The sequence below is a fragment of the Chiroxiphia lanceolata genome, chromosome 16 (assembly GCF_009829145.1).
Source record: "Chiroxiphia lanceolata isolate bChiLan1 chromosome 16, bChiLan1.pri, whole genome shotgun sequence".
Lineage (NCBI taxonomy): Eukaryota > Metazoa > Chordata > Aves > Passeriformes > Pipridae > Chiroxiphia > Chiroxiphia lanceolata.
In genome coordinates this window covers 7,679,425-7,704,750 of record NC_045652.1, presented here as the reverse complement: position 1 = coordinate 7,704,750, position 25,326 = coordinate 7,679,425, and the positions used below count along the sequence as shown (strand labels likewise).

At 41.7% G+C, this 25,326-nt stretch overlaps 1 protein-coding gene and 1 long non-coding RNA gene across 4 annotated transcripts in view; one reads left to right on the top strand and one right to left on the bottom strand.

Annotated features, from left to right (window-relative positions):
• Window positions 1-517: 517 nt before the first annotated feature.
• On the bottom strand, window positions 518-19,894 carry LOC116794830. The gene is made up of 3 exons (XR_004359890.1): window positions 19,823-19,894; window positions 17,777-18,013; window positions 518-672 (listed from the first exon to the last, which is right to left on the bottom strand). It is a non-coding gene; the product is annotated as an uncharacterized LOC116794830 (long non-coding RNA).
• The window catches only part of MYH11 (myosin heavy chain 11), a 47,528-nt gene continuing 33,247 nt past the window's right edge, over window positions 11,046-25,326 (top strand). For all 3 annotated transcript variants that reach the window (XM_032703940.1, XM_032703939.1, XM_032703941.1), the window contains exons 1-3: window positions 11,046-11,212; window positions 15,723-15,879; window positions 23,194-23,221. In XM_032703940.1, the coding sequence (XP_032559831.1) occupies window positions 11,159-11,212; window positions 15,723-15,879; window positions 23,194-23,221 (239 nt within the window). In that variant the 5' untranslated portion in view covers window positions 11,046-11,158. The remainder of the gene's footprint in view (window positions 11,213-15,722; window positions 15,880-23,193; window positions 23,222-25,326) is intronic.

Sequence of the window (25,326 nt, the reverse complement as noted above, 5' to 3'; positions counted from 1 at the left end):
CCATGGGATTCTGCCTCATGTCTTGGGTCTTGCCTGCCACACTAATGCAAATATTCACAATCACTGATCTCTCTCTTTATTTCTTTATCTAAAATATAGTATCAAATCGATCTCCTAAGGTGTTATTTGCGAGTTACCTTCGTTTTGGAACGAGCTGGAAGTGCCTCTATGGAAAGTTGCAAAAATGAATTTCTGAACAATGTAGAAATGATTGCTCTGGCCACAGAAATCCTGACTTTTTCCTTTGGTTTTCCAGGGGTTAAATGCTAGACCTCTGTTTCTCCAATGGTTATGTAAAATTTGGATTCTGAATTGTCTTCTCAAGGGCAAAAAAAAAAAAAAAAAAAAAACCAATGCTCTGGGAAACACAGAATCCCTAACCTTCTATGCTATGCAAATGTTTCAGTGTAACCAAAGCCACTGCCTCTGCTTTCTGTCTTCCCACCATAGATCATTCAGATGCTGCCCAGGTGCCGTGGAGCTCCCTGGGAAATGAATTTTTAGTGGTAGAAATGAAATACAATTTTTGCCCTGGTTGAAGAAGGCAAAGGGATGTTTGGTACTTGCCCTTTCCCAAGCAGACAGCTCAGCAGGCTCCTGGTCTCCACAGTCCAGAAAGCAGAGGCTGTTACAAAGGTGTCCTTCACTGAGCTTTGAGGTAAAGGTGTATGCCTGAAATATAAGAAATATGTTTAAAACAGAGGGAATTGGGACTGTTTTCTTGGGGATATTCAGCCCATTGTCCAGACACTGCACTGGGACAGCGAGTGGAAACTGGCCTGTTTGCTCTTGGTGCAACATGCATTTCATCTAATTCTCCAATACCCTCACAGTCCAGATTTGGGGTTTTGAAACAATCTCTCTTTTCACAGTATAGTCATTGTACAAACAGACTAAAATCAAATTAAAGTGTATTTCCAGTGATATTTATTTGTACAACAAAGCTTTGAAACAGGTCTATGAAAATATACTCGTCTAATCACATTATTAATGGTCTAACACTTATCTTGACAGTACCTGAAATATCAGAGCATCTTTCAAGATGCTGACATATAGTGAGTCTTAAGAATGAATGTCAGACTGCCTGCCTTGTTAACAGGTGAAGAGGAATTGCAAAGCTATGGTTGCACTTATTCCTTAAAATTTTAAGGTAAGCAAGATCAATATTTAGATGGAAATAATTCACAATCCTAGAGTTACAAGTTCAGGGTTTAGAAGAAATTGCCACCTAGGTGAGCATACAGAAAAATTATTTTCTCAAAGAATTTCAGAAGCACCATCTAGCTTAATTACAGCCTGGGATGTCTTGAATTAACTGACCTTATTCTTTCTACTGACATCAGAAAATGAAAAAAAGGTTATAAGCATGTAGAAGTTTAGGGGCTTTAATGAGCAAAATGCACTTCTGAATTTTGTTGGAGATAGAACATTAACCAAGAGATTACGAAGGGATTTACGTAAAAGAGGCTGCTGTTCGTTGTCTAAGCTCATTATCACAACTGAAGGTGACAAGGAGCCAGTGAAATTTGCTGTGGATATCAGATCTGGAAAATACTTTGGAAGAACTGAACCCACAAGTTTTAAAAATAAAAAATTCTTTAAAACCCAATTTTTGCTTTCCCCTAGAATGAGAGCAAACCATGTCTCTAGACTCCACAGCACCCGTGCTGCTTCAGAGGTTTGAGTTTCTGTCGTGCACAGGGGAGGCTTTTTCCGAAGCTTTATCAGCAGCTCCGAGGACTCGGTTACGTTTTCCTTCCTGAGCACCCCTCGTATCGAGCCCAGGCTCGGTGTCAGTTGATCACTTTTCCGGAGCAATGATTATCACTGGTAATTACGTTTAGGAAAAGAAACTCAAAATATTTGTTCACGCTTGCAAAGACACCCTTTCAGCAGCAGCTGGTGCCCAGCTGATTCAAACTGACCTGTGCTCTCCACACACTTCACTCGACCTGCAGCCAGCGTTAAGCACAAAGCTTAACATTAAGCAGTTAGCGAGTATTTTACCTCATCAGACTGTTGTCATGATTAATTGTTCTAACTTGGACAAACACTGTCCCTCCTGTTGCAAGGGCACAGCTTGACACAGGTGGTAACCCACCGGTGCACTCATCAGTTCCTGTTACATTTGTCAGCTTAGAGAAATGTGGTTGGTAAAACTTAAGTAAAACTATTTTGAAACAAACAAAAAAATTGCTTACCTGACAGATTATTTCACAAATCAACATCACAATCTCTGCTTTCTTTTTTCCCCTCTGCTGCGTTCAGGTTACACCACACTAAAGCAGCTGAAAGTTCATTTCTTTTCTCCTGGGGTACACTTTTTTTTTTTTTTACAAGTACAATATTTACAGTGTAAATTCAGCAAGGAAATATTTAAGGACAGGCTGCTCAATATTTTTTCCAGAAAATTAATTAAAACAAATAAATAAACAAATCAAGAGGGTTTAAATAAAGCTTTTTTTGTTGCTGTTGTAAAGTCATTGTCCACTGGGAATCTCCAGCTTTCTTTTTGAGGCAACTTTGGTTTAAAAAAAACAAAACAAAACACGACATTCAGGAAACCCCAGCCAGGCTGTTAGATTAGTGTATTCTTACATTAACTTATAAGTGAAGGTTGGAAGCCATGCTTATACTTATCAGTTTCTACCCCACACAGCTTGAGACTGCAACTGTTTCAGTCCCAACAGTAATATTTTTTTAGACTTTCCAGCTCCCTTTAATGTCACATCATATATCACCCTCCACCACTGCCGCTGTTAAACACCCTGCTCGGGCAGCAAGCCTGCGTGTGCACATGCAGCGGTTTGCAGAGCAGCCAGAATAATTTCCACTCCTTTTTAAGCTACTATTATAATGTGTCTGGTTTCGTGAAACAGCTGCATGCATTTAAAAGGAACTTCTTAGGGTAACTTTGATGAATATTAAAATGATCAGAGGCTCGCCTTGCGTTTCATCTTTTTTTCTATTTAAAAACTAAGTTTGCAACCGAGAAACTACGGGGGAAAAAAATAGAGTGAACTACCCTGTGAGGAACTTTCTGCTAACAAGGGCAAGTTTCTTGGATTTCTGTTGTGGTGATCATTTCCCTTGGCTTTGCTCCAACAGTCACACGTGCACGAGTCTGATATGACACTGCTGCCTTCTGGGTCCTGGGAAGGCCCCGTGTGGCTGCCCCGCACCAGCGTGGACAGAGACCCTCCAGCTGGCAGGACAGACCCCAACTCCTGGGACTGTGCCACCACTGGCAAACCTGGTCTCCTCCAGGCCAAGGACTGAACATGAGTCTGTACCTGATGTTTCTGAAATGTTGCAGGGAAGAAACCCCTGCAGTGCTTTCTCCCTCTCTCCTCTCTGCCCAAATTTGTTCACCACTTACTAGAGCCAGAAGAAGGGGCTCTAGTACAGGTCTATCACACCTGCAAGTTCCTGACCAAGTGACAGCAGGGCTTTTCAGCCCATCCTCCCCTCATAGGTATTTTCTGAGGATGATGAGACCAATATGAGCTCATCCATCTTCCCCAGGAGAGTGTATTTTCCAGAGGCTGTTGATGTCAAGAGAAATAATTTCACTCAGGCCGGTGCTCTGATCCTTGGGCATACACCATATTTAGTCTGTTGCTGAGAGGGGGTTGTTTCGGTATTTTGTATTTGGCACGTTGATGGGAATTCCTAGAGGATCCTAGCTTTCCCTTTTTGGGATGTCTCCATCCACAGGTCCTACTGCACAAGGCTGTTGACTACTAGTGGGAGAAGGAGGGGGGGACAGCTGGGGAGTGAAAGTTTATAGGGGTGTGAGGAAGGTTTGATGAGGAACAGATCATTCCCTAACCCTGAAGATCTAGTCCCCAGTACCCTGTCCTCTTCTTCCCCCAGCACACGGTACCTGCTGCCTGTTCATTCCACTGCATCCTGGGGACAGTTCCCACCAGCTATTTATCTCTTTTCTTCTACCTTTTACAGAGAGAGGTATTTCTTATACATGAAGAAGTACTTAGAGCCCTTTCTCAAGAACTGAGCTGCACACTGGATAGCAAAAGAAACTTTGCAAAATCTGCTGGAGAGGTGGGAAACAACTCTTGCTTCCCAGGGGCAAAGGAAGCTTAAACCAGCCCTAGGCTACAAATGTCACATAAACACAGGGAGACCCAGAGCAACCTCCACCCACACACTCCTGCTGTATTAGGAATAACCTTCTTCGCCCAAGCAACCCCTGAACTCAGGGACTTATCTTAGCTCCAAGAAAATTCACTGATGGTGGGCGGGAAACATCCTGTGCCACACAGGACCGTGACCTGCCCTTTGCCCTTGTAGGCAGAGGGCCACGAGGGGCAATGATGCTGCCAAGGCAGGAAGGAGTTAAAGGTCCATTTGCTTGGTCAAACAGTTTCACCCTAGGGAAAAGTAAAACCTCTGAACTTGTGAGTTAGGGGCACCCATTTCAGTCAGGAACACCCCTTTCCAAGGGGCACCCTTTTCATACCTTTTCAAAAGCCAGAACCAGCCTGCTTCCCTAAAAAGCAGCTCAGGGCAGGGGCAGCAGCCCAGGGTTAGGCCCTGCTGGGAGCGAGGTCCTTGGCTCAAGCTGTCTTTTTTAAGCCAGGTACCAAGAGGATTTTCCAGCAGGACGTGGTTTCCAGGGCCCCTCCCCACTGACAAGATTCTCCTCCTCTATATAGGGAGGCTGCAAAGGCAGCAAGGACTTGGGCTGTCCCGGCTGGTGGCTGTACAGGTTCCGACTCTCCAACTCACTCTGCTCCCCTAATTGGACACCTGTAAGTACCACAGGGGGTGCAGGGCACCGGGCTGGGGGGTTCAGGAGCTTTGGGATGGGGCGGTCTGGCAAGTTAACTCTTACACTACTTTGCAAACACATTCAGAGAATTAACCTGCAGACAGGACTGGAAGTGGGAACAGACCCATCAAACGGTTTATCCTGATTTGTGTATCACTGCTTGGGTTCAAGTTAAACTGCATGAGAGACGGTGCATGTTTGAAAGCACAGATGTTCCAGCTTGCTTTTTTAGGCACTTCTAACACTGCTCTTGCTGGGTTGAGCCCAAAAAGACACTGGCTGCAAGCATGAGTTGCACTCTGAGCCCGTGGCAATGCAGCCCACAAGGTGCAGGGCAGTGAGGATGGTCACAGGTACCTGCTGCAATTAACCATCACATGTAATAAAAATACCTGGTAGCCTGAACTGCTGATCTTCTTTAAGTATTTCTAACCTTTCAGTCCTCATAAAGGAGTGTTAAAAGAAATTGGAGCCAAATGAAATAATCAGTTTGTCAATAACTTGTTCTTTAGACAGGAAAAATGCTTAAAAATTAGAAGAAATGGAAACATTTTTACATAAATGCCCCAGCATTACATACACTTGTTTTTAATATGCTGAGAATAAATTTTAAGCAAAACTAAGCTGATAATTCACTGAGCTACATTAATTCCAAAGATGGCATGCCTTTTTTTAAAGGGAAAATAAAGCAACAAACTTCTAACAAAATCCCATAAGTAAATTAAGACGACAGTAGATGGCAGTACAGAAAGCAGCTTCAGTGTCATCCCAGAGCTCCACTGGCTTCTTTCACACACATACATATGTGTGTGTGTGTGTGTGTGTGTGTGTGTGTGTGTGTGTGTGTGCATGCCCATGTATAAAAATGTTGATATATGTGTGAAAGGTATACATGTTTTCATAATTAAGAAGCAATGAAATATTTTAAATATAAGGGATATCAGAAGGTTTGTCATTATTGTCCAATAAGTACATCCTGGCAAAATCCTTTCTAAAATACATTTGTTCAAAAATGAGTCCACCTTCTCCTGCACTCCAAGCTTTGCCCTGACAGCAGCTTGCAGCAAGACTGTCTGGATTGACTGACTTGCTGAACACCCAAAGTTCACCCTCCCCTCAAGCCACTAAGGCAGAGTCTGAATCTATGAATGCCCCAGGACCAAAGCTCTGGCCAAGTAGTCACTTCAGCTCCGTACCCGATACTGCTCTGGCTGCATTTGCTTAGATTGTAAACAATGATTTTTATTATCTCATTTGCAATTGACACTCTAGTCCCTAAAAGGTATTTGTTTTGAATTGTTATCATTACATTTCTGTGGAACAGCCAGTATTGAGCAGAACATCACCATATAAGGCAGCGTGCATGGATGTATGCAGAGATCCCAACGCTTTGCAAATTGTGGAGACTTATTAGTTGCAAATCTGTTGGCTTTTAACTATGTTAATTTTAGAAGAAGCCAAGAGCTCGAGATAGCTTTCCAATTTGTGCAAAGTCCAGTTCAATTATGGATTATTTATTAATTCTAATCAACATGCAGAATATGATTTATTTACTAGAATGACATTTGGGAGCATTTGAAATAGCTGGTATTTTCCAGATTAATGGAATCTATCCCCATAGGAGGCACCTGAACTCTTTTTTCCTTCTTTTCTAATTTTTACAGTTTGTAACACAGGTAATAACCTGGGCCAATTTATTTTGAGTATTAGAAGAGCTGTCAAGTGTTTAATCAGAGTTATGGAGTTAGTCACCTTAAAAAAGATAAGAAGACCTGGTAGGAGACCAAGGCACCTACAGAGAATTTCATTGAAGTATATAGAGAATGCACGTCCAGTGGAAGGTGTCCATGATGGGGAGAGCTGAAAGGCCAGGAGAGATTGGTAGCAGTGCTTTAGCAAAGCTAACAATGCTGAGGGGCTGATTCCCTAGTGAAGGTCACTAGATTAAGATTTACCCCTAGATTATCTTTTGATTACCTTTTTATCCAAACAATGTTCAGTTGGATGATTCAGTTACGTATTGGAAAAGTAAAAGATAAGGAACCTGAGAGAACAGTCAAGAATTACTGTAGCCCAAGAAATGCAGTTTGAGTCAAGCAGCAAGTTACTGCTACACTCTTCCATCAGAAACTACTCATGAGAGCAGGACTTGATTTCTGAAAATAATTCGCATCCTTGGTTATATGTTCCTCTGTTTTAGTAATTATTCCCTGTAGGGATGTGATAAGCCTTTATACCAACATTCACATCCTGCAGAGGAAAGGAGAAGTGTCCTTTATTTTCTCCTTAAGAGAAAAGCAGTACCTCTAAGCCCTAACCCAGGAGGCAATTCTGCTTGGCCAGTAACCTTTTAATTAAAGTGCACTTCCTGGAAATATTTATATTCATCCTTGGAATAATATACTCAGGATAAACTAATTATAAAGGCAGCACTCAGCTTCTGTCATTAACATAAAAAGGGAAAAGACAGTGAAGATCAGCCAGATACCTCTGTAGTGGGAGAGCAGACAGAAGAATAGAGTGAACTGTATCCATGCCTATGTGTATGTGCACATTTGGGGGCTAGACAAGTACAACAGATGGATCAGGTTAGGTGTAATTTGGCACAATTCTAAGGCAAGAAACTTCATATCAGTGGTATTTTTGTGATTGCTTTTCCTTTTCCCTTTCTCAGGATAGCTCACCTCTGAGTATAAAAGTATTTCCTCTTGCACATGATTTGGGCTGTCACCTGCCTAAAAGAATGGATGAGAACCTCTTACCATCTCTTGCACAGATGGGACAGTGGTCTCCATTTCTCTCAGCCAGCCCTGAGATGAAACCCAGGAACTGGCTGAGGGGTAAATTTTGCCTTCTCATAGAATGCTCTTAATAGGCAGCAAGGAGTCTTCTCCCTTGGCCCATTTCCCCAATACCAATCATATGCTGGACCAGTGAGCGCAGTTCCTTCTTCATCAGAGATGGACTAAAAGATTTACTGCCAATCATTAGTCAGAAAGATTCAGCATCTCATTAGCAGCTCATTAGTCCTTGCTAGGAAAAATTTAGTTGAGTTTGTGGAGCTCATATTCTACCACTTGCATTCAGAAACCTTCCTTTATAATGAATATTAATTAATCCATATTAATAAATGTATTAAACTATTAACAGCCATTAATCCACACTTCATAACTGCATTTCCTTTTTTACTACAGTGGTAGTCAGTAGCTGCTCAAGCTTTATCCTCAGATTCCAGAGGAGCAGACATGAAAAGCTCTTTTCACACAAATTCATGTTTTCTCCTCACTGTATTTCAGAGGAGTTACAGGATCCAGCTCAGACTGTCTATTCACTAGTTCTTGTGGGTGTCCATAGTTAAAATAGTCCTAATGCTTAGATCTAGGAAATAAGAACCTGTATTTTCAAGCTCTGCAGTTCATTCCACCTCATATACCTTCCAACCTTATCTTGCTTTCAAAAAGATTGAATTTAAAACTTTCTGCACCTTGTCATATACATGCAGGAAGTAGAACACCGTGGAATACAGAGACCAGCTCTCTGTTTCATGCTCATCTGGGAGTTGTTTTTCACATAGCTTGTAACAAGGACAGAAACTTTCCTTGGCCCTTGAGCAACAGGACAGACAAGAAACTTTTGGCATGTCCCACTGTGACACACTTTGTAGCAAGCCAGCAGTTTTAGCTACAGTTGGGTTTTGAGGTAGATGGTGAGGATGATTTGGCAGTTTGATTTCCATCATCATCATCTCTGAGCAGCCTCTGAGTAGCAGGATTTGACCCCTTGAAGCTCAGCTCTGCAGTTCAGTCTCACTTTTGGTGCTTCTAACAGCAATATCAAATTCCTATTGATGTGAAAGTGCTGACACTTGGCACTTACCCACAGGAAGCACTATCCAACCTTTCTGATGCTTCAGGATGAGCATGTAGCTCTCTCCCGGGCACAGGATGGACTGGATATCCCTGCTCCACTGCCACAGCAGTTCCTCCCACACTGTTGGGGCAGTGGGGTGGGGAATGTGCCTTGCCCATTGCCACTGCAGTGGGAGGAGAGAGGCCATGGCAACTCCTGCTGCCTAAGCCCCATGCTCCTGGAGCTGAGCTCTGGTGATGGGGCAGTGCTCCCTTCATTCCCCATCCGTCCGGCTTCACCCTGCAGCCGCCAGCTGGAAAGCTCAGCTGGAGAGAATACCATCTCCATTATTGGAACTGTGCAGCTCTACCAGCCCTCTTGGCAATGAGGGAACATTTTCTGCCTTAATCCACACAGAGGTCAAATAGTTTCCTCTTGCAGCTCTCTTCCAAGAATCTCTTGGGAGTGAGCAAAGGGCCACATCCTACAGATGCTCCCTTCACAGAACCTTGACGGTGGGGAACACTGAGCACGGGCCAGTGGCAATGCCCAGATCTAAACATTAGGGTCTCCCTCACCTCACCCACACTACCTCACACATTGCATGTGCATTGATTACCTGGGTGATTTTTTCTGTTGGAGATTTCCAGGCAAGGATCTAGAACCAGCACATTTAGCTTTTGTTTTGTTTTGGTTTTGTGAGACAATTGTCAAGGGAGTTTAAGGAACTGGGGCATCTAATTTCCACTGAATTTCAGTGGAATAACATCTAACCCTCTTAGGCGCCTCTAAAAATCCTAGTTTTGATTTTAAGCTTTATGTCACCTTCTGCATGATCCATGTTTCTCTCTCAGACCCCTCACACTGTCTGGCCTTGCAAAAAACAGTAATCTGTGGGAAGGCTTCAGGGACAAATATTTGGAAACCCAGCTCTGATACTCCCAGAGCACAGGGTGTCTGTTTGACTACATACCACAGAGCTTGGTCGTTACAAATATTGTTCTGCTTATGGGTTGATTGCTGACATCTTTAGCAGTCAGATCTCCAAGCTCCCTCAAGATTCATATTTGTTTGAATGCTGTAAATATTAAATTCATTCTCAATAAGGAAATGAAATAGCCTCTGTCTCCTAGAGATGTTTTTCTTGGGCACATGCTCTTTTTTGCTGCCTGCTGTAGCTCCCCCCCAGCTCTCTCTGCTCCACTGCTCAGCAGGTTTCCCAACTAGCACGACTCTTTCTGCCCTGTAGCAAACCACAAGAAGTCCTCTGTTTACTCTTTCCCTCATTTAGACCTGTGTCCCCCGTGGATTAGAGCAGGACATTTATGAAAGCTCCAGGTTATCAGCAGAAGATCTTGCAGCTACATCCTAAGTTTAATGGTCAGAGCAGGAAAGCAGCTGCCTTCTCTCTCAGCACAGTTCAAAGCAGCCTAAACTCTCCTGTTGCTCCCACCTGTGGAGCAAATACATCTGGCTGCTTTATCCATGTGCAACTGCATGACACAGACGCATCATCCTTCCAATCTGAGCATTGTGGGTAGTATCTATTAGCTCAGGCAGTTTCCAGGCTTGTTTTATTTCTTCTCTCTCTCCCGTGATGGATATTTACCCTTTGTAAATGATCAGCTCCCACTGTCTGGCCATGGAAAGGGGATACTATAAATTACTTCTCCTTCACCAGCAGCACTGACAACAATTTTTTTGCTGGAACACAGCCTGGGAACCATTCTTCTACTATTTATTTCATTATTGCTCTTGCATTTCAGTATGCACCCAACAGTATTTGGGTGATGGGAATTTTGTATTTAATTCATTAACTTTGTGATGAGCTGAGGCTGCAGGAAGTGGTTCAGGCTGGTGGTCTTGGTGCAATTTCTCATTGCACAGGCATTATTTATGCCTTACTTTTCTCTCTGATCTTCAGCACAACATAAACAGAATAAAGTAATAGGCCCAGATGCCTCACTTGATTTAGTACCATGAAGCTTTGATTTGGTGATTTCAGACACAATAACAAAAGGCACAGGAACCTGACACAGATATTCTAAGGTATCTATGCTGGCAGCCAGAAGTATCCACATGGAAATGTGAGATATGACAGAGGTGCTTTGGACCTGCCACATGGCAGATTTGACAAACACGTTTTGCCTGGAATGTCTCCACATTTGCCTCCCTTTATCCCTTTAAAACAGAATATTTTGCTTCCTCTACAGGTGTCTGCTGAGTCAAAATGGCTCAAAAACCTCTCAGCGATGATGAAAATTCCTCTTTGTGGACAAAAACTTCGCCACAACCCACTCACCCAGGCTGACTGGTCAGCGAAGAAACTGGTTTGGATTCCATCAGAGAAACATGGATTTGAAGCAGCAAGTATCAAGGAAGAGAAAGGGGATGAGGTGGTGGTTGAACTGGCAGAAAATGGAAAGAAAGTGACACTGAGCAAGGATGACGTCCAGAAGATGAACCCTCCAAAGTTCTCCAAAGTGGAGGACATGGCAGAGCTGACTTGCCTCAATGAAGCTTCAGTGCTGCACATCTAAGGGAGAGATACTTCTCAGGTTAATTTATGTAAGTAGACTCAAACACACACTGAGCTTTTCCTATTGCATGCTACTGTGTCCCATCAACAGCGAGGTGGATTCCACCCACTGTCAGGGACACAGCCTCGTGTGTGACAGTGCCATGCAAGTACCAACCCCTCAGTAATGGCATCCTACACCAGAAACCTACTGAGTTCACTTTATTCCCCATGACTCCCCTGCTTCTTTACTAATTGCTTCATTACTTAACTAAATTAAAATACGTGACGGTTTCTTCTGCAAAATTTACTGATTCTGAAAGGATATTGTTGGCTTTGAAAGTCTGATAGGTGAACAAAATGTCAGTTCTGCTATTTGGATGAAAAAATAGGTTACTAGGGAGTGTTGAATGGTTTCAACATAAACCTGATCAAGTTTCCAGGACCTTGAAAAAGAAACATACAGAAAAGCCAAACCAGGTAGTCTTCTCTCAGGCAAAACTCTCACTAAAAGCAGATGACAAGTTCTGGTTTGGTGGGTGCTTGAGTTAAATCTTATGTTTGGATAAAGGAACAAACCCACTGGAACTCAAGCAAGAGTACTTGTACCAGTGTGTTACTGAAGCAAAGTCAGACATCCACTCAACCTGTTTCCCCCTCATATTGGTCAAGTTACAGGTTAGACAAGCCTGGACAAATTATAATCTTCTCTATGTTCATGTGAGTTATGGCCAAGATTATTCTGTCTTTTAGTCCACACAAGTACATTCACACAAGCATATTTTGACATTAATAACCCTGTAATCTATCTGTATCAACAGTTAGCAAACTGCACAGTAAGAAAGCCCAAAACTTTTCCAAAGAATTTAGCTGTTATCTTTGATTTTACATGGAGGATCCCTGTGCTGTGCTGCAGAAAAGTTATCTACAGTTTCAATCTATGAAAATTTTACTTGCATGACAGACCACTGATGAGTGAAAGTACAGAGTTTAAGTAACAGGTTTCAGAAACAGGAGTAGAGGTCTCATTATTAATATGAGGAATGCTAAATTGGAAAGTAGGAATGAAGCAGAAATAAGATAGTTATATAGAGTACAACAAAGGAACTATCTAATTGTTATGCATAACTTCAAAGAGCTAAGCTCAAGATCTTTCCTTCAGGAATGTACTAAAATACACATCATCAACTTCCTGAAAGAAGCTAGACTTTCCATCTTCTCATTATTTGAGTTTACTGGATTTTAAGTTTGCAGGTGAACAAATGAACCCACATGCTATTATTATATGAGAACACGCAGCATTAATTATTAAAATAGACTTTTTCTGAAAGTGTTCTGCATTGTTTAAAGAATTAAAAGAATTAGTAGAAGGATAGTGGGATAAAACTGGGGGGAGAGGGGGTTATTGTTGTTCTCAGCAACACTCTGCATAGATGTTTCAGGATTTCCATTTTGTTTACTTTGTGGAATTTTCACCTTCTACAGAAAGAGGAAATTAATTTCTGAAAGTGGATAATGCAATTAGAAATCAAAGGGGTTTTCACAAGGACAAAAATGGAAGTGTATCTGAAATTAAGTTTTGTTTCTAAAGTGACTAGATTTTTAAATAATGGTAAATTAACAGTTTCAAAGAAATTATTTCGACTTGTATTGCAACAAGTTATTGGTATTTGCAGTATCCAAAACCTGCTTGAATCTGTCCAGCTTTACACAGTGCTGCTCTACTAGATATTGTCATACTTTTTAAAAAAAGAGGGGGCATTTAAAGACAATGTGAGTCTCATCCACTTGCCAAACTAACTGTAAACAATCATCTCCTGGCTTTGCCATGTGTTGTTTAATTTGTGTCCTCTTGGAGTCCCACACATACAAAGAAAACGTGACCTCAACATTTTTCTCTTTACAGCATCACTGACGTAAATGGGGATTCCCAATTCCGCTAAAGAAAAAAATCAATCTAGCTTAAAAAAAAATAAAATAAAATCATCTTCCCCTTGCATTTGTATTAAATATTATCAAACAAAAATATTCAGGGCAGAGATTCACAGAGTGACTGTACACTAGAAAAACAGCCTGGGCTTTTTCTTCATCACAGATAATTAAGATAGAAGGGCAAGAAGTGTTTTGCCACTAACTCATGTTTCACATTGCTCAGAACAAAAAGAATCTGCCTGATTCACACACAAATTAGACCACAAATTATTATATAAACATGAATAAAACAGCAATGCAACTTCGGTGGATTTGACAGTAGGTTCCTTGTGGCTGTATTCATAGGCACTACTTATTCAGTCTTCACTAAACGGTGAAAAATGCTGTCTTAAATACATAAAACTACCTATGCATGTTGGAACTGGGGTTGGATTCTTCTGCCCAAACCTAGAAGTTTACAAGGCAGATACGTGTATTTGTGCCAGTCTCTTGTAAATGCCCATCAGCAGTAGCTGTCTGGGGATACACAAGCTCAGCACTCCTATGGAAGTATCCTTAAGATACTTCAAATCCTATTCTGCCTCCAAACCCTCTAGGGAGAGGTACAGCTGGGGTTCCTCCTCTCTGGATAGGCTGAGGTCCTGGTTAACTTTCCTAAGGTGAGAGATGGTATCAGTCCCAGTGCAGTTAGAAACAAGGATTCCTGAACTTCATCAGCTCCAGCTTTTGCTCTGCCTTAATAGCCTGCTCCTTGTGTCTCAGAATTAGCTCTTCAAGGGTATGTTACTCTATGCCTGGGTGTGCAAACGGCCCTGCATGTGGCACATCAGGAAATGCCTGAAAATCTCAGGGAAGGGAGGCCTAAATAATTTCCTGGATTAGAAATTTACTCTCCTATTAATTTACTTGGTTGGGAATGATCAGTTGAGTGCATTCAGTTAATCTATTTCTACTAAAAAAAAGGTCTTGCTATCCTTTCCATAAAGGCTTTGGTGGTCATTCTAGGATAAAACTGTCACTTTTCAAGTGTATTATCCTGGCAACACTACAGTTCATTTTGACACGAGCAGCACAGTTTCATTCTGAACTCCCACATCAATGGAAATCCAGCACAGTCATTATCTACCTTCCACATCAAGGGGTTTAGCTGGGGGATACTGAGGACTGCTGAGGATCCTGAGCTTGATTTTCTTGTTATCTGACTGGAGGCTGTGGTGACCCAGTCACCACCTGAAATATTGGTGGAGGTCCCCATCCCCACCCAGAGCACCCCAGATGTGCTGCTGCCCAGCGTGGAGCACCCAACCTGCCCCTGGCTGCTGGAGGCTCTCTCCCTGTTTGCTGAATACCATATAAAGTGCTCAGGCTGTGCCGAGGCTGTTTTGTGCCATTTCCTATTATGGTCAGGAAAGGGAAATCCCTGTGCCCAGAGCCAAGGCTCCAGGATGCCATTGCACAGCCCTGCTCTGCAGTGGTTCCTGTGGGAGGCAGCCTGAGCCACCCTTGGACACGGCCCTGAGACTGAGGCACTGCAGCAGCTGCACACCACAAAGCTCTCATTCACACAAGACAGCAATAAAATAAAACAATAATAAAAAAAAAAAATTTAAAACCCACTTCTGCCTATGTCAGAAAGAGCGTAGTTTCATTATTTATTTTTTTTTAAACTAACATTCACAGGCCAGTTTAAATACCACAATACTCCTGCAATTATGAACTCGTAACTTGGTAGGGGTTTTTTATTATTATTTTGGGGGAGGTTAGATTTTCTTTTTTAAATTAAATACATGTTAAAATTTCTTACTTACAGTAACTGTTTATGAAACCTGGTTCATCACCTATTATCATATGCTATTATTTTGGCTCCAGTTCAATAGCTGGAGCATACAGAAATAATGGAAAATTGAAAATAAAAAAGCCCAGCTAACAAAACCTGGATGAAAACCTATCAGCTGGTAGCCAATATTCTTGTTTATTTATATAGATATCTTTATATTAATCCCTTCATTAAACTGTAAACAAACCACATTTTTCCTTAGATTTCTTGCAGAAATAGTTATGTAGTCAAAGCATGACTGTTCTGTTAAGACATCTATTTGGAACCTGAGTAATTTTTTTCAAGGACTCTCATCAATCATCATTCTTATGTGGTGTTCATAGAAGCTTTTTTTAAATAAACCCTTCTTCTAACATCAATCCAAGCTTCTCATCTAGGATTTCAGTTTACAAAATCTGATGCCTACCTGAGCAGAGGACATACTCTGATATGAAAATACACATATAAAGAAATATGAATTATTACAGTTATTACCTTACCACAGATAAGGGTATGGATTATGTATTGAAAATGACTGAAGTTAAGAATATCAGATCACAGTCTTCCTATAGATTGCTAAATTCACATGATTTCTAGCAGCTTGCTTATTAGAAATAATTATTTCTGCACTTGGAAACCACCCATACGCACACATATTCAACAAAATCTCTGCTTCTTTGTTACACTGGGCAGAATACAAAATAATGCCACTTGCTAAAACCCCGTTAATTTAATGCAGCTGATGCCTGTGTTTCCCAGCCTAGACATGGCACGTGATATTAAGCCCGGGTTTTATTTGAATTTCCTTGCAGACTTATTCAGGTCTCTTCTGCGTTGTGATAAACCCATACAAACAGCTGCCCATCTACTCAGAGAAGATCATCGACATGTACAAGGGCAAGAAGAGGCACGAGATGCCTCCTCACATCTACGCCATCGCCGACACGGCCTACAGGAGCATGCTGCAAGGTAGGGCACCTCCTCCCTGCACTGCCTGGGAACCCCTGCCCACGGGGCAAAACTCCTTGGCACTCCACGTGTGCTCCTGCAGGCAGCACAGCCGGGAAAGAGCTGGTACAGAGGGCGACACGGGCTTTCTAGAAGTTTCAGAGGAATTCTTTGGCAGGAACGGCAGTCCACAAACACTGTGACTCAAAAAGGAAAAACAATCCTTTTACCCATCTGTGTCGAGGCATGTGGGAAGGTTTCAAAGTCAAGCAAATAGTTTTGGCAAATACGGGCATGGAAAATGCTCCCTCTCCACCAGTGGAGACTATTCCAAAGTTAGCTGCTAGTGCTGTTGGATCCTCTCTCTCTCTCTCCCCTCTAGCAAAGCAAATTCAAGTAATGTTTTGGGGGCTACTTTCCTTACAGCCTCATGTCTGGAGCCCTGAGCTGAGATGTGCTCTGTTTTCTGAGGATGATGGCAATGAGCAGTGGGAAAGCAGTCAGGCCCCAAATGGTGCAAACAAGTTCAAAATTCACAGTGTTCTCCTCCTCCTGCAGTCACTTCTTACAAAATGAGGGGATTTTGTACTAAGGAAAAATCATAATTTAGGGATGAAAAAGCTATAGTGATGAATGTGTGCAACACCTAGAGACTACAGGGACATGACCTGTTGCCATCTCACAGTGACTTTGGGTGCTGCAGGAAAACAGGACCTCCACAAAATGCTTTGAAATTTAGATGTCCTCATAAGGCCCCTGACCCTGCAGAAATTCTGGCTGCCAACTATGGCTCAGCAAGATTCACAGGCTTGGCCCTAAAGTTCAGGGCTTCCCGGTTTGAAGCTTAAGGATTTAAGGGTTTAAGGCTTAAGGGTTTTAGATCTGACCGGTGAAAACAATAAACAGCACCTCAAATTTTCAGTTTAGCAGCTGGATTAGTAGCCAGTATTGATTTTTCAGTAATATTTACACACATACACAGAACAACAATTGTTTCAGAGAAACTAATCCGTTCAAATCCCCTGTGCACTTTATCTGACTATGCAAATGAAATTACACAGGAGGTCTCCGGGCACGCAGCACGTTCTAATCACAAGGATTGCAGTACCCCTGTAGTTATCTCACTTGAAATATGTACCTGATGAATTTACTAGAGGTTCCAAGCAGTTAGTTTGGCATATCATACTGAACTGCCATTTTATAAACCAAGATTTAGAGTACACAAAGCAATGAAAAAAGATCATCCTGTGTGCGTGTGTGTGTGTGTGTGTGTGTGTGTGTGTGTGTGTGTGTGTGCCAGGCCATCAGATCCTCAGAATTACAATTGCCTGACCCTATGCAGACCTCTCCTGCCTGAAAATACCAACCAAAGCCTTGTAATTTAGTACAGGATGAGTATATATACATACATATATTTATTTATTTATTCGCACACATACATAAATACACAACTAGAGGTGACTGATTTCAGAGGCACCAAAACGTCTTTTCCCCTACAAAAATCCTCTCATGTGTACTAACTGTAACACTAACAAAAAAATGCAGGTAACAAAATCCTTAGAACTTCTGAAGATTTAACTCCTAAAGATTATTTACTTATTTTAGTTGATTACTTAATTATAACTTAGGTTCCTGACTTCAGAATCTTACATTTTCAGATATAAGAGTCCTTAAAATATAGCTAATTCAACTCCAAACCCAGAGAACCAGGTATCTGCTTTACAATATCAACCTTTTTTCCTTTCTATGGTTTATATGGCATTTCCTTTCTGGAGCTATTTCAATTCCTTTATTGAAGTGCATCCCAGAAGGCAGAGCTACAGTGCAGCAGAGGAGGATCAACAAAGCAACAAAAAATATCCTGAAAACAGACCTTCCTACATACTGTGTGATATAATCACAGTTACAAAAGACTTACTTGGCATAAGCTCATCCCGCTAAGCTGCAGTGATCTGTGCTCCAGCTCACCTCTGGAACTCTGTGCTCTGCATCCAGCACTGCCAGGGCTCTGAGCAGGCCCTGAAGACAGGGCAGCCTTTCCTCAGATCCTTTATATAAGCAGCAAGCCTTGAGGGGAGATCTTCAAGCAGCTTCTGGCTCCTACAGATCATCAGCAGTGTTCTCATTCAGCTGTGCAGGATACTGCAACTTGTCCCTAGAAATGGGATGGGGAAAAACAGCTGGGAAAGGGCTACAAAATTTCTGTAGGAAATGCAAAAGAAAAAACCTAATACAGCCTATGCTAAACAAAGTTGTTTTGGCCTGCCAGTGCATGAGTTTTCTGCCTAACATGAAACTAGTGTCAGCATAGATCAACCCAGCAGCTCAAGGACCTCATTTACTCTTCTTCTTTCTGTATCCTGTCCCTCTAACATGCTCTCCTGAGCAGCCACTGGATGGCCACTAACTGCACCTAGAACAGCCTGGGTTCAGCTATGCCTCCCAGGCTAAGTGCAGGAGAGAGGAGACAGGAAGAGTGCATGTTTCTATCTATTCACTTTTTTTGTGCTTAAAATAATTTCCTGGCACTACTGACTCTTGGGGAAGCTTTACTCCCTGTTATTCATGTGCCCCCTTTGCAAGGAATTCTTCCTGAGAGTAGAGAAGAGGGGGAGAGCAAGCAGAAAGAAAGGAGGAAGGAATAAATGATCAGTTAACCTTGAAAAAACTGCTCTTTCACTGCCTCCCATCCTGACCACGCACAGCTGGCACTGCAGCCAGAGCAGTCCCACAAGAGCTCCCATCACAAGCAGAGGACACCCACGCTCTACTTGCACATGCCATTTTGGAGTCTTTCCATCTCTGAAGAGGGCCCCAGCTGGTTTTAAAGCTGTGCTTTTGTTTGTGAAAAACCTACTCATGCTTTGTGCATAAAACTAACCCAAACCTCAAAATAACTCCAGTTATTCAGCCAAATTATATTCACCCCCGAGTGGTGAAAGGGGGTGTCACCGTGATTCTGTGTGTGCACGCAACACGGACAGGCACAGACAGCTTCAGGGGGGTTTGTAGGCATATTTGCAAATGGAATATAAACAAAAGTCCTTACTCATAAACATGGATCAGGACACTAAATGTTTTCCTTGTGAGAATTCAGTACTGCTCCTTATCTGGAAACTTGCATAGTTTCTGCTTGCCAAAATAAAATATGTCTTAGATTCATGCGACTGAAGAATTATATTCTGGTACTTCATGGCCAAGGCCACTTGGCCCAGAGCAATCAGCCTGTTCAGATGTCTTGGGTAACCTTTATCTTTTGGTGAATAAAGCCTCCATGTCTGCAGATTGCCTCCTACTGCAGGCTCATCATCTGGGAATCACAGCCCTTCACATTCTCACCCTCTCCTCTGTTGGCACAAACATCCAGCAAAAAACATGAGCTGTGCACACTGCATTCCTCTTGTGCTTCAGAGACTTACTTGGTTAATGTATTCATTAGGGATGATGCCAAAGTCCCATCAAAGTTGTTCTGATAAAAACACTTAGCCACAGTTACCAGCAATCAGATAATCTGACTTTCTTCCAAATATGCAGAAAAGATGACATCTCACAGGACACAGGAATTATCAAATATGTTGGCTGGGCAAAGATAAAATTTCCACTTGTTTCAAGTGGTTCTGAGCACCTAAAACCCTTTTACAAATCACAGTCATGCTGTCTCATGCTCAGCTGGGGGTACTGGATGTCTTGTTGAATCTACTGATTACCATGTCACTAATGCAGTATGATCATTGCCCAGGCACAGCCACTGGGGCTCATTTCCAGCCAGAACAAGAATAAACTTTAATGTTCTTAAAGGTTAAGTGAATATAACATTCTACAAGAGTATTTTGTGTGTGTGTGTCCCCAGGAATTACCACACTGAACTGGGCCCCAGTGACTGTCTTTACAGACAAGCTTAGCTGAGTTCTGCTACACTTAGAGACTGCAGTCATAAAACACTGCCCAATGCTCCTGCACCTACCTCTCTCTCCTGTGTTTTGGATGAAGTAGCTCCCCAGTGGGAGGAGTAACTCTGCTGCCTTCTGTCATCTTCCCTGCATGCAGAAAACAAAAAATGATAGAGAATATCAATATGAAAAGTCAGGTTATGCAGCAGTAGTAACAGATATAAAGTTTTCATGTAGTTGATTAGTCTTTTATTACGTTCTCTGGCAATAAACCATCATGGAGAAGATATATTAGAGCTTTCTGCAGATCCAAGAAGATTATTTTCTGCAGAGCCATTTTTATGCAAGCCTGAGTTAAAGATGGAAAAACAAACAACCTGGTAGTTACTTGGAGGTATGGGAGGGAAACACGGTTCCCAAGATCTTAGAAAAGGAGGTTGCTGTGAAAAGCCATCTGTTTACTGTGTCCTTAGCAGGACTGTACAGAAATGTCCCCTTTAGGCAGTGGAGTTATTAATGAATGTAAAGGAGCAGTAAGTGAGTGGTGGAACATGGGTTCAGTCTGGTTTTTTTCCTTTTATGGTAAAGCTGCCAACTTGCTGCTTCATTGTGATAAACCATCTGATTTTTTGGTGATTAAGCAGAGCTAACTGGTCTATCAAGAACAGAGAGCAAGGATTCTTACAAGGATTCTATCTGGAGGTGTTTGGTGAAAAAGCTAAGCAGATTCCAGAAAGAAAAAAAAAAGTCTGCTGCATGTTTAGGAAAAATGCTGAGGTTTATAATGTAAATATCTATGCTATTAATAATTGAGGAGAAAATAAAAAAATGTCCGAAACATCTAATATAGACATACAGAAGGTAGATATGATACTCTTCCAGGTGGTGTCAAATTTTCTTAAGAGGCATTAACCAAAAAGATATTAGAATCTAGAAAGTGTTTTGTTACTTTTTAAAGCCCCAGGAATTATGTCTTAGGAGTTTTATTTATGCAAGTCCTTCTCTTCTGCTAGATCTAACCACATAAAGTTGTGGATTCACAAAATAGGGCACAGACCTTTCTATGTACAATAAAATATTCCAGAGTAGGAATAGGACTAATCAAATGGGAGAGCCTTTGAAAGTAAAAGAGACCAGTATCTGCAGCTCAAGTCATTAAAGAAGAGGATTAGTTTTCCTGATATATTTCATCCTTAGCATTGCAATTAGTTAGAACTGCTGAAGGAGATATAAGAACATCTGGAATTCTCCCTCCATGAGTGTGTACAGAACAGTTTGTCAGCAGGAGGTTTCTCCCATGATTAACCTGTCCCAGAGGGCATTTGGTGCAACTTCTGACCTTCCCTTCTGTTCTTACAGAAGCTGCCCCTCCCAAAGCTGCCCCTCCACACACACTCATGCAGCCCCCTGTGGTGGGCCAGTTTATGACACCTCCAGCAGGGGATTCACTTACTGGGAAGCAAAAGAAGGGCAGCAATGGGCAGCAAAGAGTAGTGAGAAAATACTTGGCTTAGAGGAGACCAACTTTTTCTAATGTCCCCTGAGCTCAAAAATTCCTGGCAACTTTGTGTCAAGGAATCACTTTTATTTTCTTTATGATATTTATGGCTTTGTGATGCAATATCAGTATATGCCCATGGTTTCTATTTACATAACAGTGTATTTTTAGCGAAAATTCTACCGTGTTCTCACTTTTTTTAACTTAAAAGAAAGCCTAGCTCATATCCTGCAGCGAAAAACAAACATACAACAAACACAGCTCTTCTCCTCCCAAATGTTTATGTGGAAGAGTCCAGCTGTGCTGATTGCTGACAAATATCTCCAACAGAAGTGTAATGAGTAATTTTGTACCAATTTACCGAATAAAGCAGTTAAGTGGCACCATTTGCTGTGTGCATGATCAATAAAGCAGTTGATGTTATAGCTGTTGAGGAACTGGGAGTAAAACAGTTGTTTCATATCCATCCAAGCCAGAGCAGAATCCTCTGCAGCTTTTCCAAGGCTGGCTGTGGGCCAGGCAGCACTTGCAGCTTGCAAGCTTAATAGGTTTATCTCATGGTATTTATGACATACAGGGTCAGCCACAGGGGAAGCAACCAGACAGGTAGTCCTGCAAGTCACCCCACACACTGAACAAAAGGAGGAAAGAGTTCATGTCTATAACCTCTGACCAGAGGCTCCATTGGGCTAATGCTGGCTCTGCATTTGATAGATAATGCCAAACCATACAGAAGTAACTGGCTTCAGCCTTAATTATCTGTCTCAAGCCTCAGATTTGTAGCTACACACACTTTTCAAAAATGTATTTGACCTGCCTGGAAGTTTATTTCTCTAAGTCAGAAGATTTTTCTACAGTCTGTAAAGGCAGAGTGTGACAGTCTCAGCCAAAGAAGGGCCAAGTTCAGCACTGGTGCTGGTTGCTCAGAGCCTTGTTCAAGTCTACTTCCAAGCAACCCCAAGGGTGGAGATACCACACCTCTCTGGGAAACTTGTCCTGATTTTTGACAAGTGAAAAAAATTGTTCTACTTCAGAATGGATCACAGCAAACATGTTAGTCCTGCCTTTTGGTAGAGAATTCAGTGTTAAAGTTCTGAAGGTAGGCAGAAGCTCCAACTCCAAAAGGATAAGCAGAGAGAATTGCTCCAAGAACAGGTTGTGGAGGTAGGATGTAATCCTAAACCTTCCTGCAGCATTACAGCCCACTGGACTCTGGTGTGCAGAAACCTTCTACATGCCTCACACAGTGGAAATGGAGACTTTGGTCCTCCTTTTCATAAATCTTGATCCAAAATGTGTTTGATGGTCCTGTTCATAGTAAAAAGCATGAAGAATACTTATGTGCTTGTTGAAATGACCTTGTAAAACCTATGAAGTATCTTGTTTTATCTTATACTTTGGAGGATATCTCAAAGAAATTACTTGTCCTCCTGATAAAAGTTGTCCCTCAGTCTGAAATGAAATAGAGAGTATATTATTCAGGTATTTGAACTTCTCTGCTTTCAAAATTCAAAGCTTTGCATGACCAGCTTAAAACATTTTAGTTGCTCATGCCTTATCTGTCCAGACTTTGTTTCAAGTCAGCTGCTAGCCATAATTCATAAGCATAGTAAAAGCTTGAGTTTCAGGTTTGAAATTTTGTTATAATCTTCTTATAGAAAGCCTGATGTTTTGCTGTCCTCATTACAGTTCATCTCTAATGGAATTTACAAAAATTTTTTTTGACCTCTTAACCTTTTGTTCATTTTTTGTGCAAAATATTTCCATTAGAGATGGTTATTTAAATGCAAGGGCAAATTAAACAAGATGTGAACCCAGTACTTTTGACTAATCGTGGTCAGCCAGATTTTAGGTCTAGGCTGTTCAATGTAAATCCTTATAAATATAAGTGCTGCTGTCAGAAAAGCCATTTTCTCTAATTAATGGATTATTTCTCTTTATTCACAGATCGAGAAGACCAATCTATCCTGTGCACGTAAGTAAACCAATCTATTTTAGTATATCTCAGTGTTACAATGTCTTTCTTTATTCAGACTTGATTCAGATTCTGATGGAACAGATATATTCTCCTCACCTTTAGTAAGCTTGAACTCCAGTCCCAAATCTGCTTCAGTAGATAGACCTGCTCATAAAATAAAAACACAGGTATCAGTGTTATGGAAGTCTTTAATGCACGTTATTTCTTTAAACTGACTTTCTAAAATTAGAGATTTAAGAGTTTACAATGAACAGTTGGGGAGTGTGGCTGTAAAACCGTGTGAGTAGAGAGCATAAGGGATTTCAAAAGATTCCTAGAGGAAGCTGAGGAGCTGAGAGAGAGAACTGAGGAACATGGAGCATCCTGGATATTTTGAACTGCCTTTCATTTTCAGCTGTTGGTGACTCACCACAACTCCCTAATTCAGTTGTCATTGCAGAAAAGTGTGATATTCTACATTCCTGCTGGTCTGTGATGTTTGCCTGCTCTGTGGCTTGCCCAGGGCCGGTTCAGGGCTGTGTTGCTGAGAGGGCTCAGCAGCACTCGGTGGGCTGGGCCTCTCCGTAGGCTCTGCCTGGTCACTTTGGGCAACAGTGAAGGACCAACTCAGCCCTGTTTTGAACTCTCTGGCTTTTCTGTGTCCTGGCTCCTTGAGTTTTGAGCTGCCAGTCCTCAGATAGCACCAGCATGGGGAGTTCAGTTGCTGTACCATGGGTCAGGCAGGGATTTTATTGCAACAAGCTTTGCTGTGCACAACTCCACAAAATCCTACTGTGTTGTCATTCCTGCCTATTTTGAAAAATCACTCAAACTGTTGTATTGGACAGGGATCTCCTACTTGACCTTCAGTTTTGACCATTTCTCCCTTCCTCTCTTGCTAATTAGTTGGTTTTATTTGCTTGAATGACATCAAGGATGTTTTTGACATAATTTTGTGGTTTTTAAGTTAGGCATTTTCCAGTCTTCCTGACCAAAAGTAGGATTTGATTCTATGTAAATGCTAATTATTATAGCAGGTTTATGCAATTATGCTGTAATCTGTCAAGTATTGTAAATACAAACTGAACTGGTTTTAGGTTATCTGAGAAAATGTGGTTACTGAATGACTAAATATATATTTACACTACAGTTTTTAAAAAGCACTGCTACTGATCACCAGCCATACCATTATTTGTGAGTACCACTGTTGACTGGAAAAGGATTATCACCTAAGAAAAAGTAATAATTATACACTGTGTCTGGTACCATAAGGGTAGCATAGCTCTAACCTCTGTTATAACAAGACTTCAGTATATGTAAGTATATCAATCAAAAATCTGCCCCAAAATGCATCAATACCAAAAAGAAATTTAAAATCACTGCAATGATGAAGTAAAAATTGACTATCACATTCTTCCCAGGATGAAACATGTCATGGTTATGAAGATGAATTTACAATATGCATTTCCTCCTTCTATTTCTGTACTTTAGTTTATTTTTCCACTAGTAAAACTTTGGAATATTAGTACTTTCAAGAAAGGGACTTTCTTTTGCAAATCTCTGCGTTCTTGTTCATGAAAATCCATTTCAGGATCCTTTTCTGGCAGCTAATGTGCATTGAAAATACCTTTCTTTTTTTTTTTTTCCACTTGGCCAGCGTGCTGGAAACACAAGGTGCTTCACACCAGCAATACATAAAATAGAGAGAATGAAGTGTCTTTCCCATTTTGAAAACAGACACAGTAAACGATTCACCAACATGGTTAGAATAGTTGCTGTATGTTGGGTGAACATCACGACCCATAGCTTAAAACTCTCTGCTCTCCCAGCTCGGTAAATCTCGCAGGTCGGGGTTGGCCGGCGCTGCTCCTCCTGGCTGCTCTCCCACACGGACAGCTCGGGGAGCTTTGGCCCCGGGCGGAGCTTGGTGCTGGACCCGCTCCGGCCCTTCTGGGAGTTGTTTTGCAAGTAAACTTGCAGGATCGGTGCGCTGACTGGGTCTCTATTGGGGTACAGCTGGTCTAGGACAAAGATTTTCATTATCTCTGCACATCTCGCACTGCAGGACGGAGCCTGCCAAGCCCTAATGGGATTTAGAGCCCCTCGTTGGCTGCTCTGGGCAC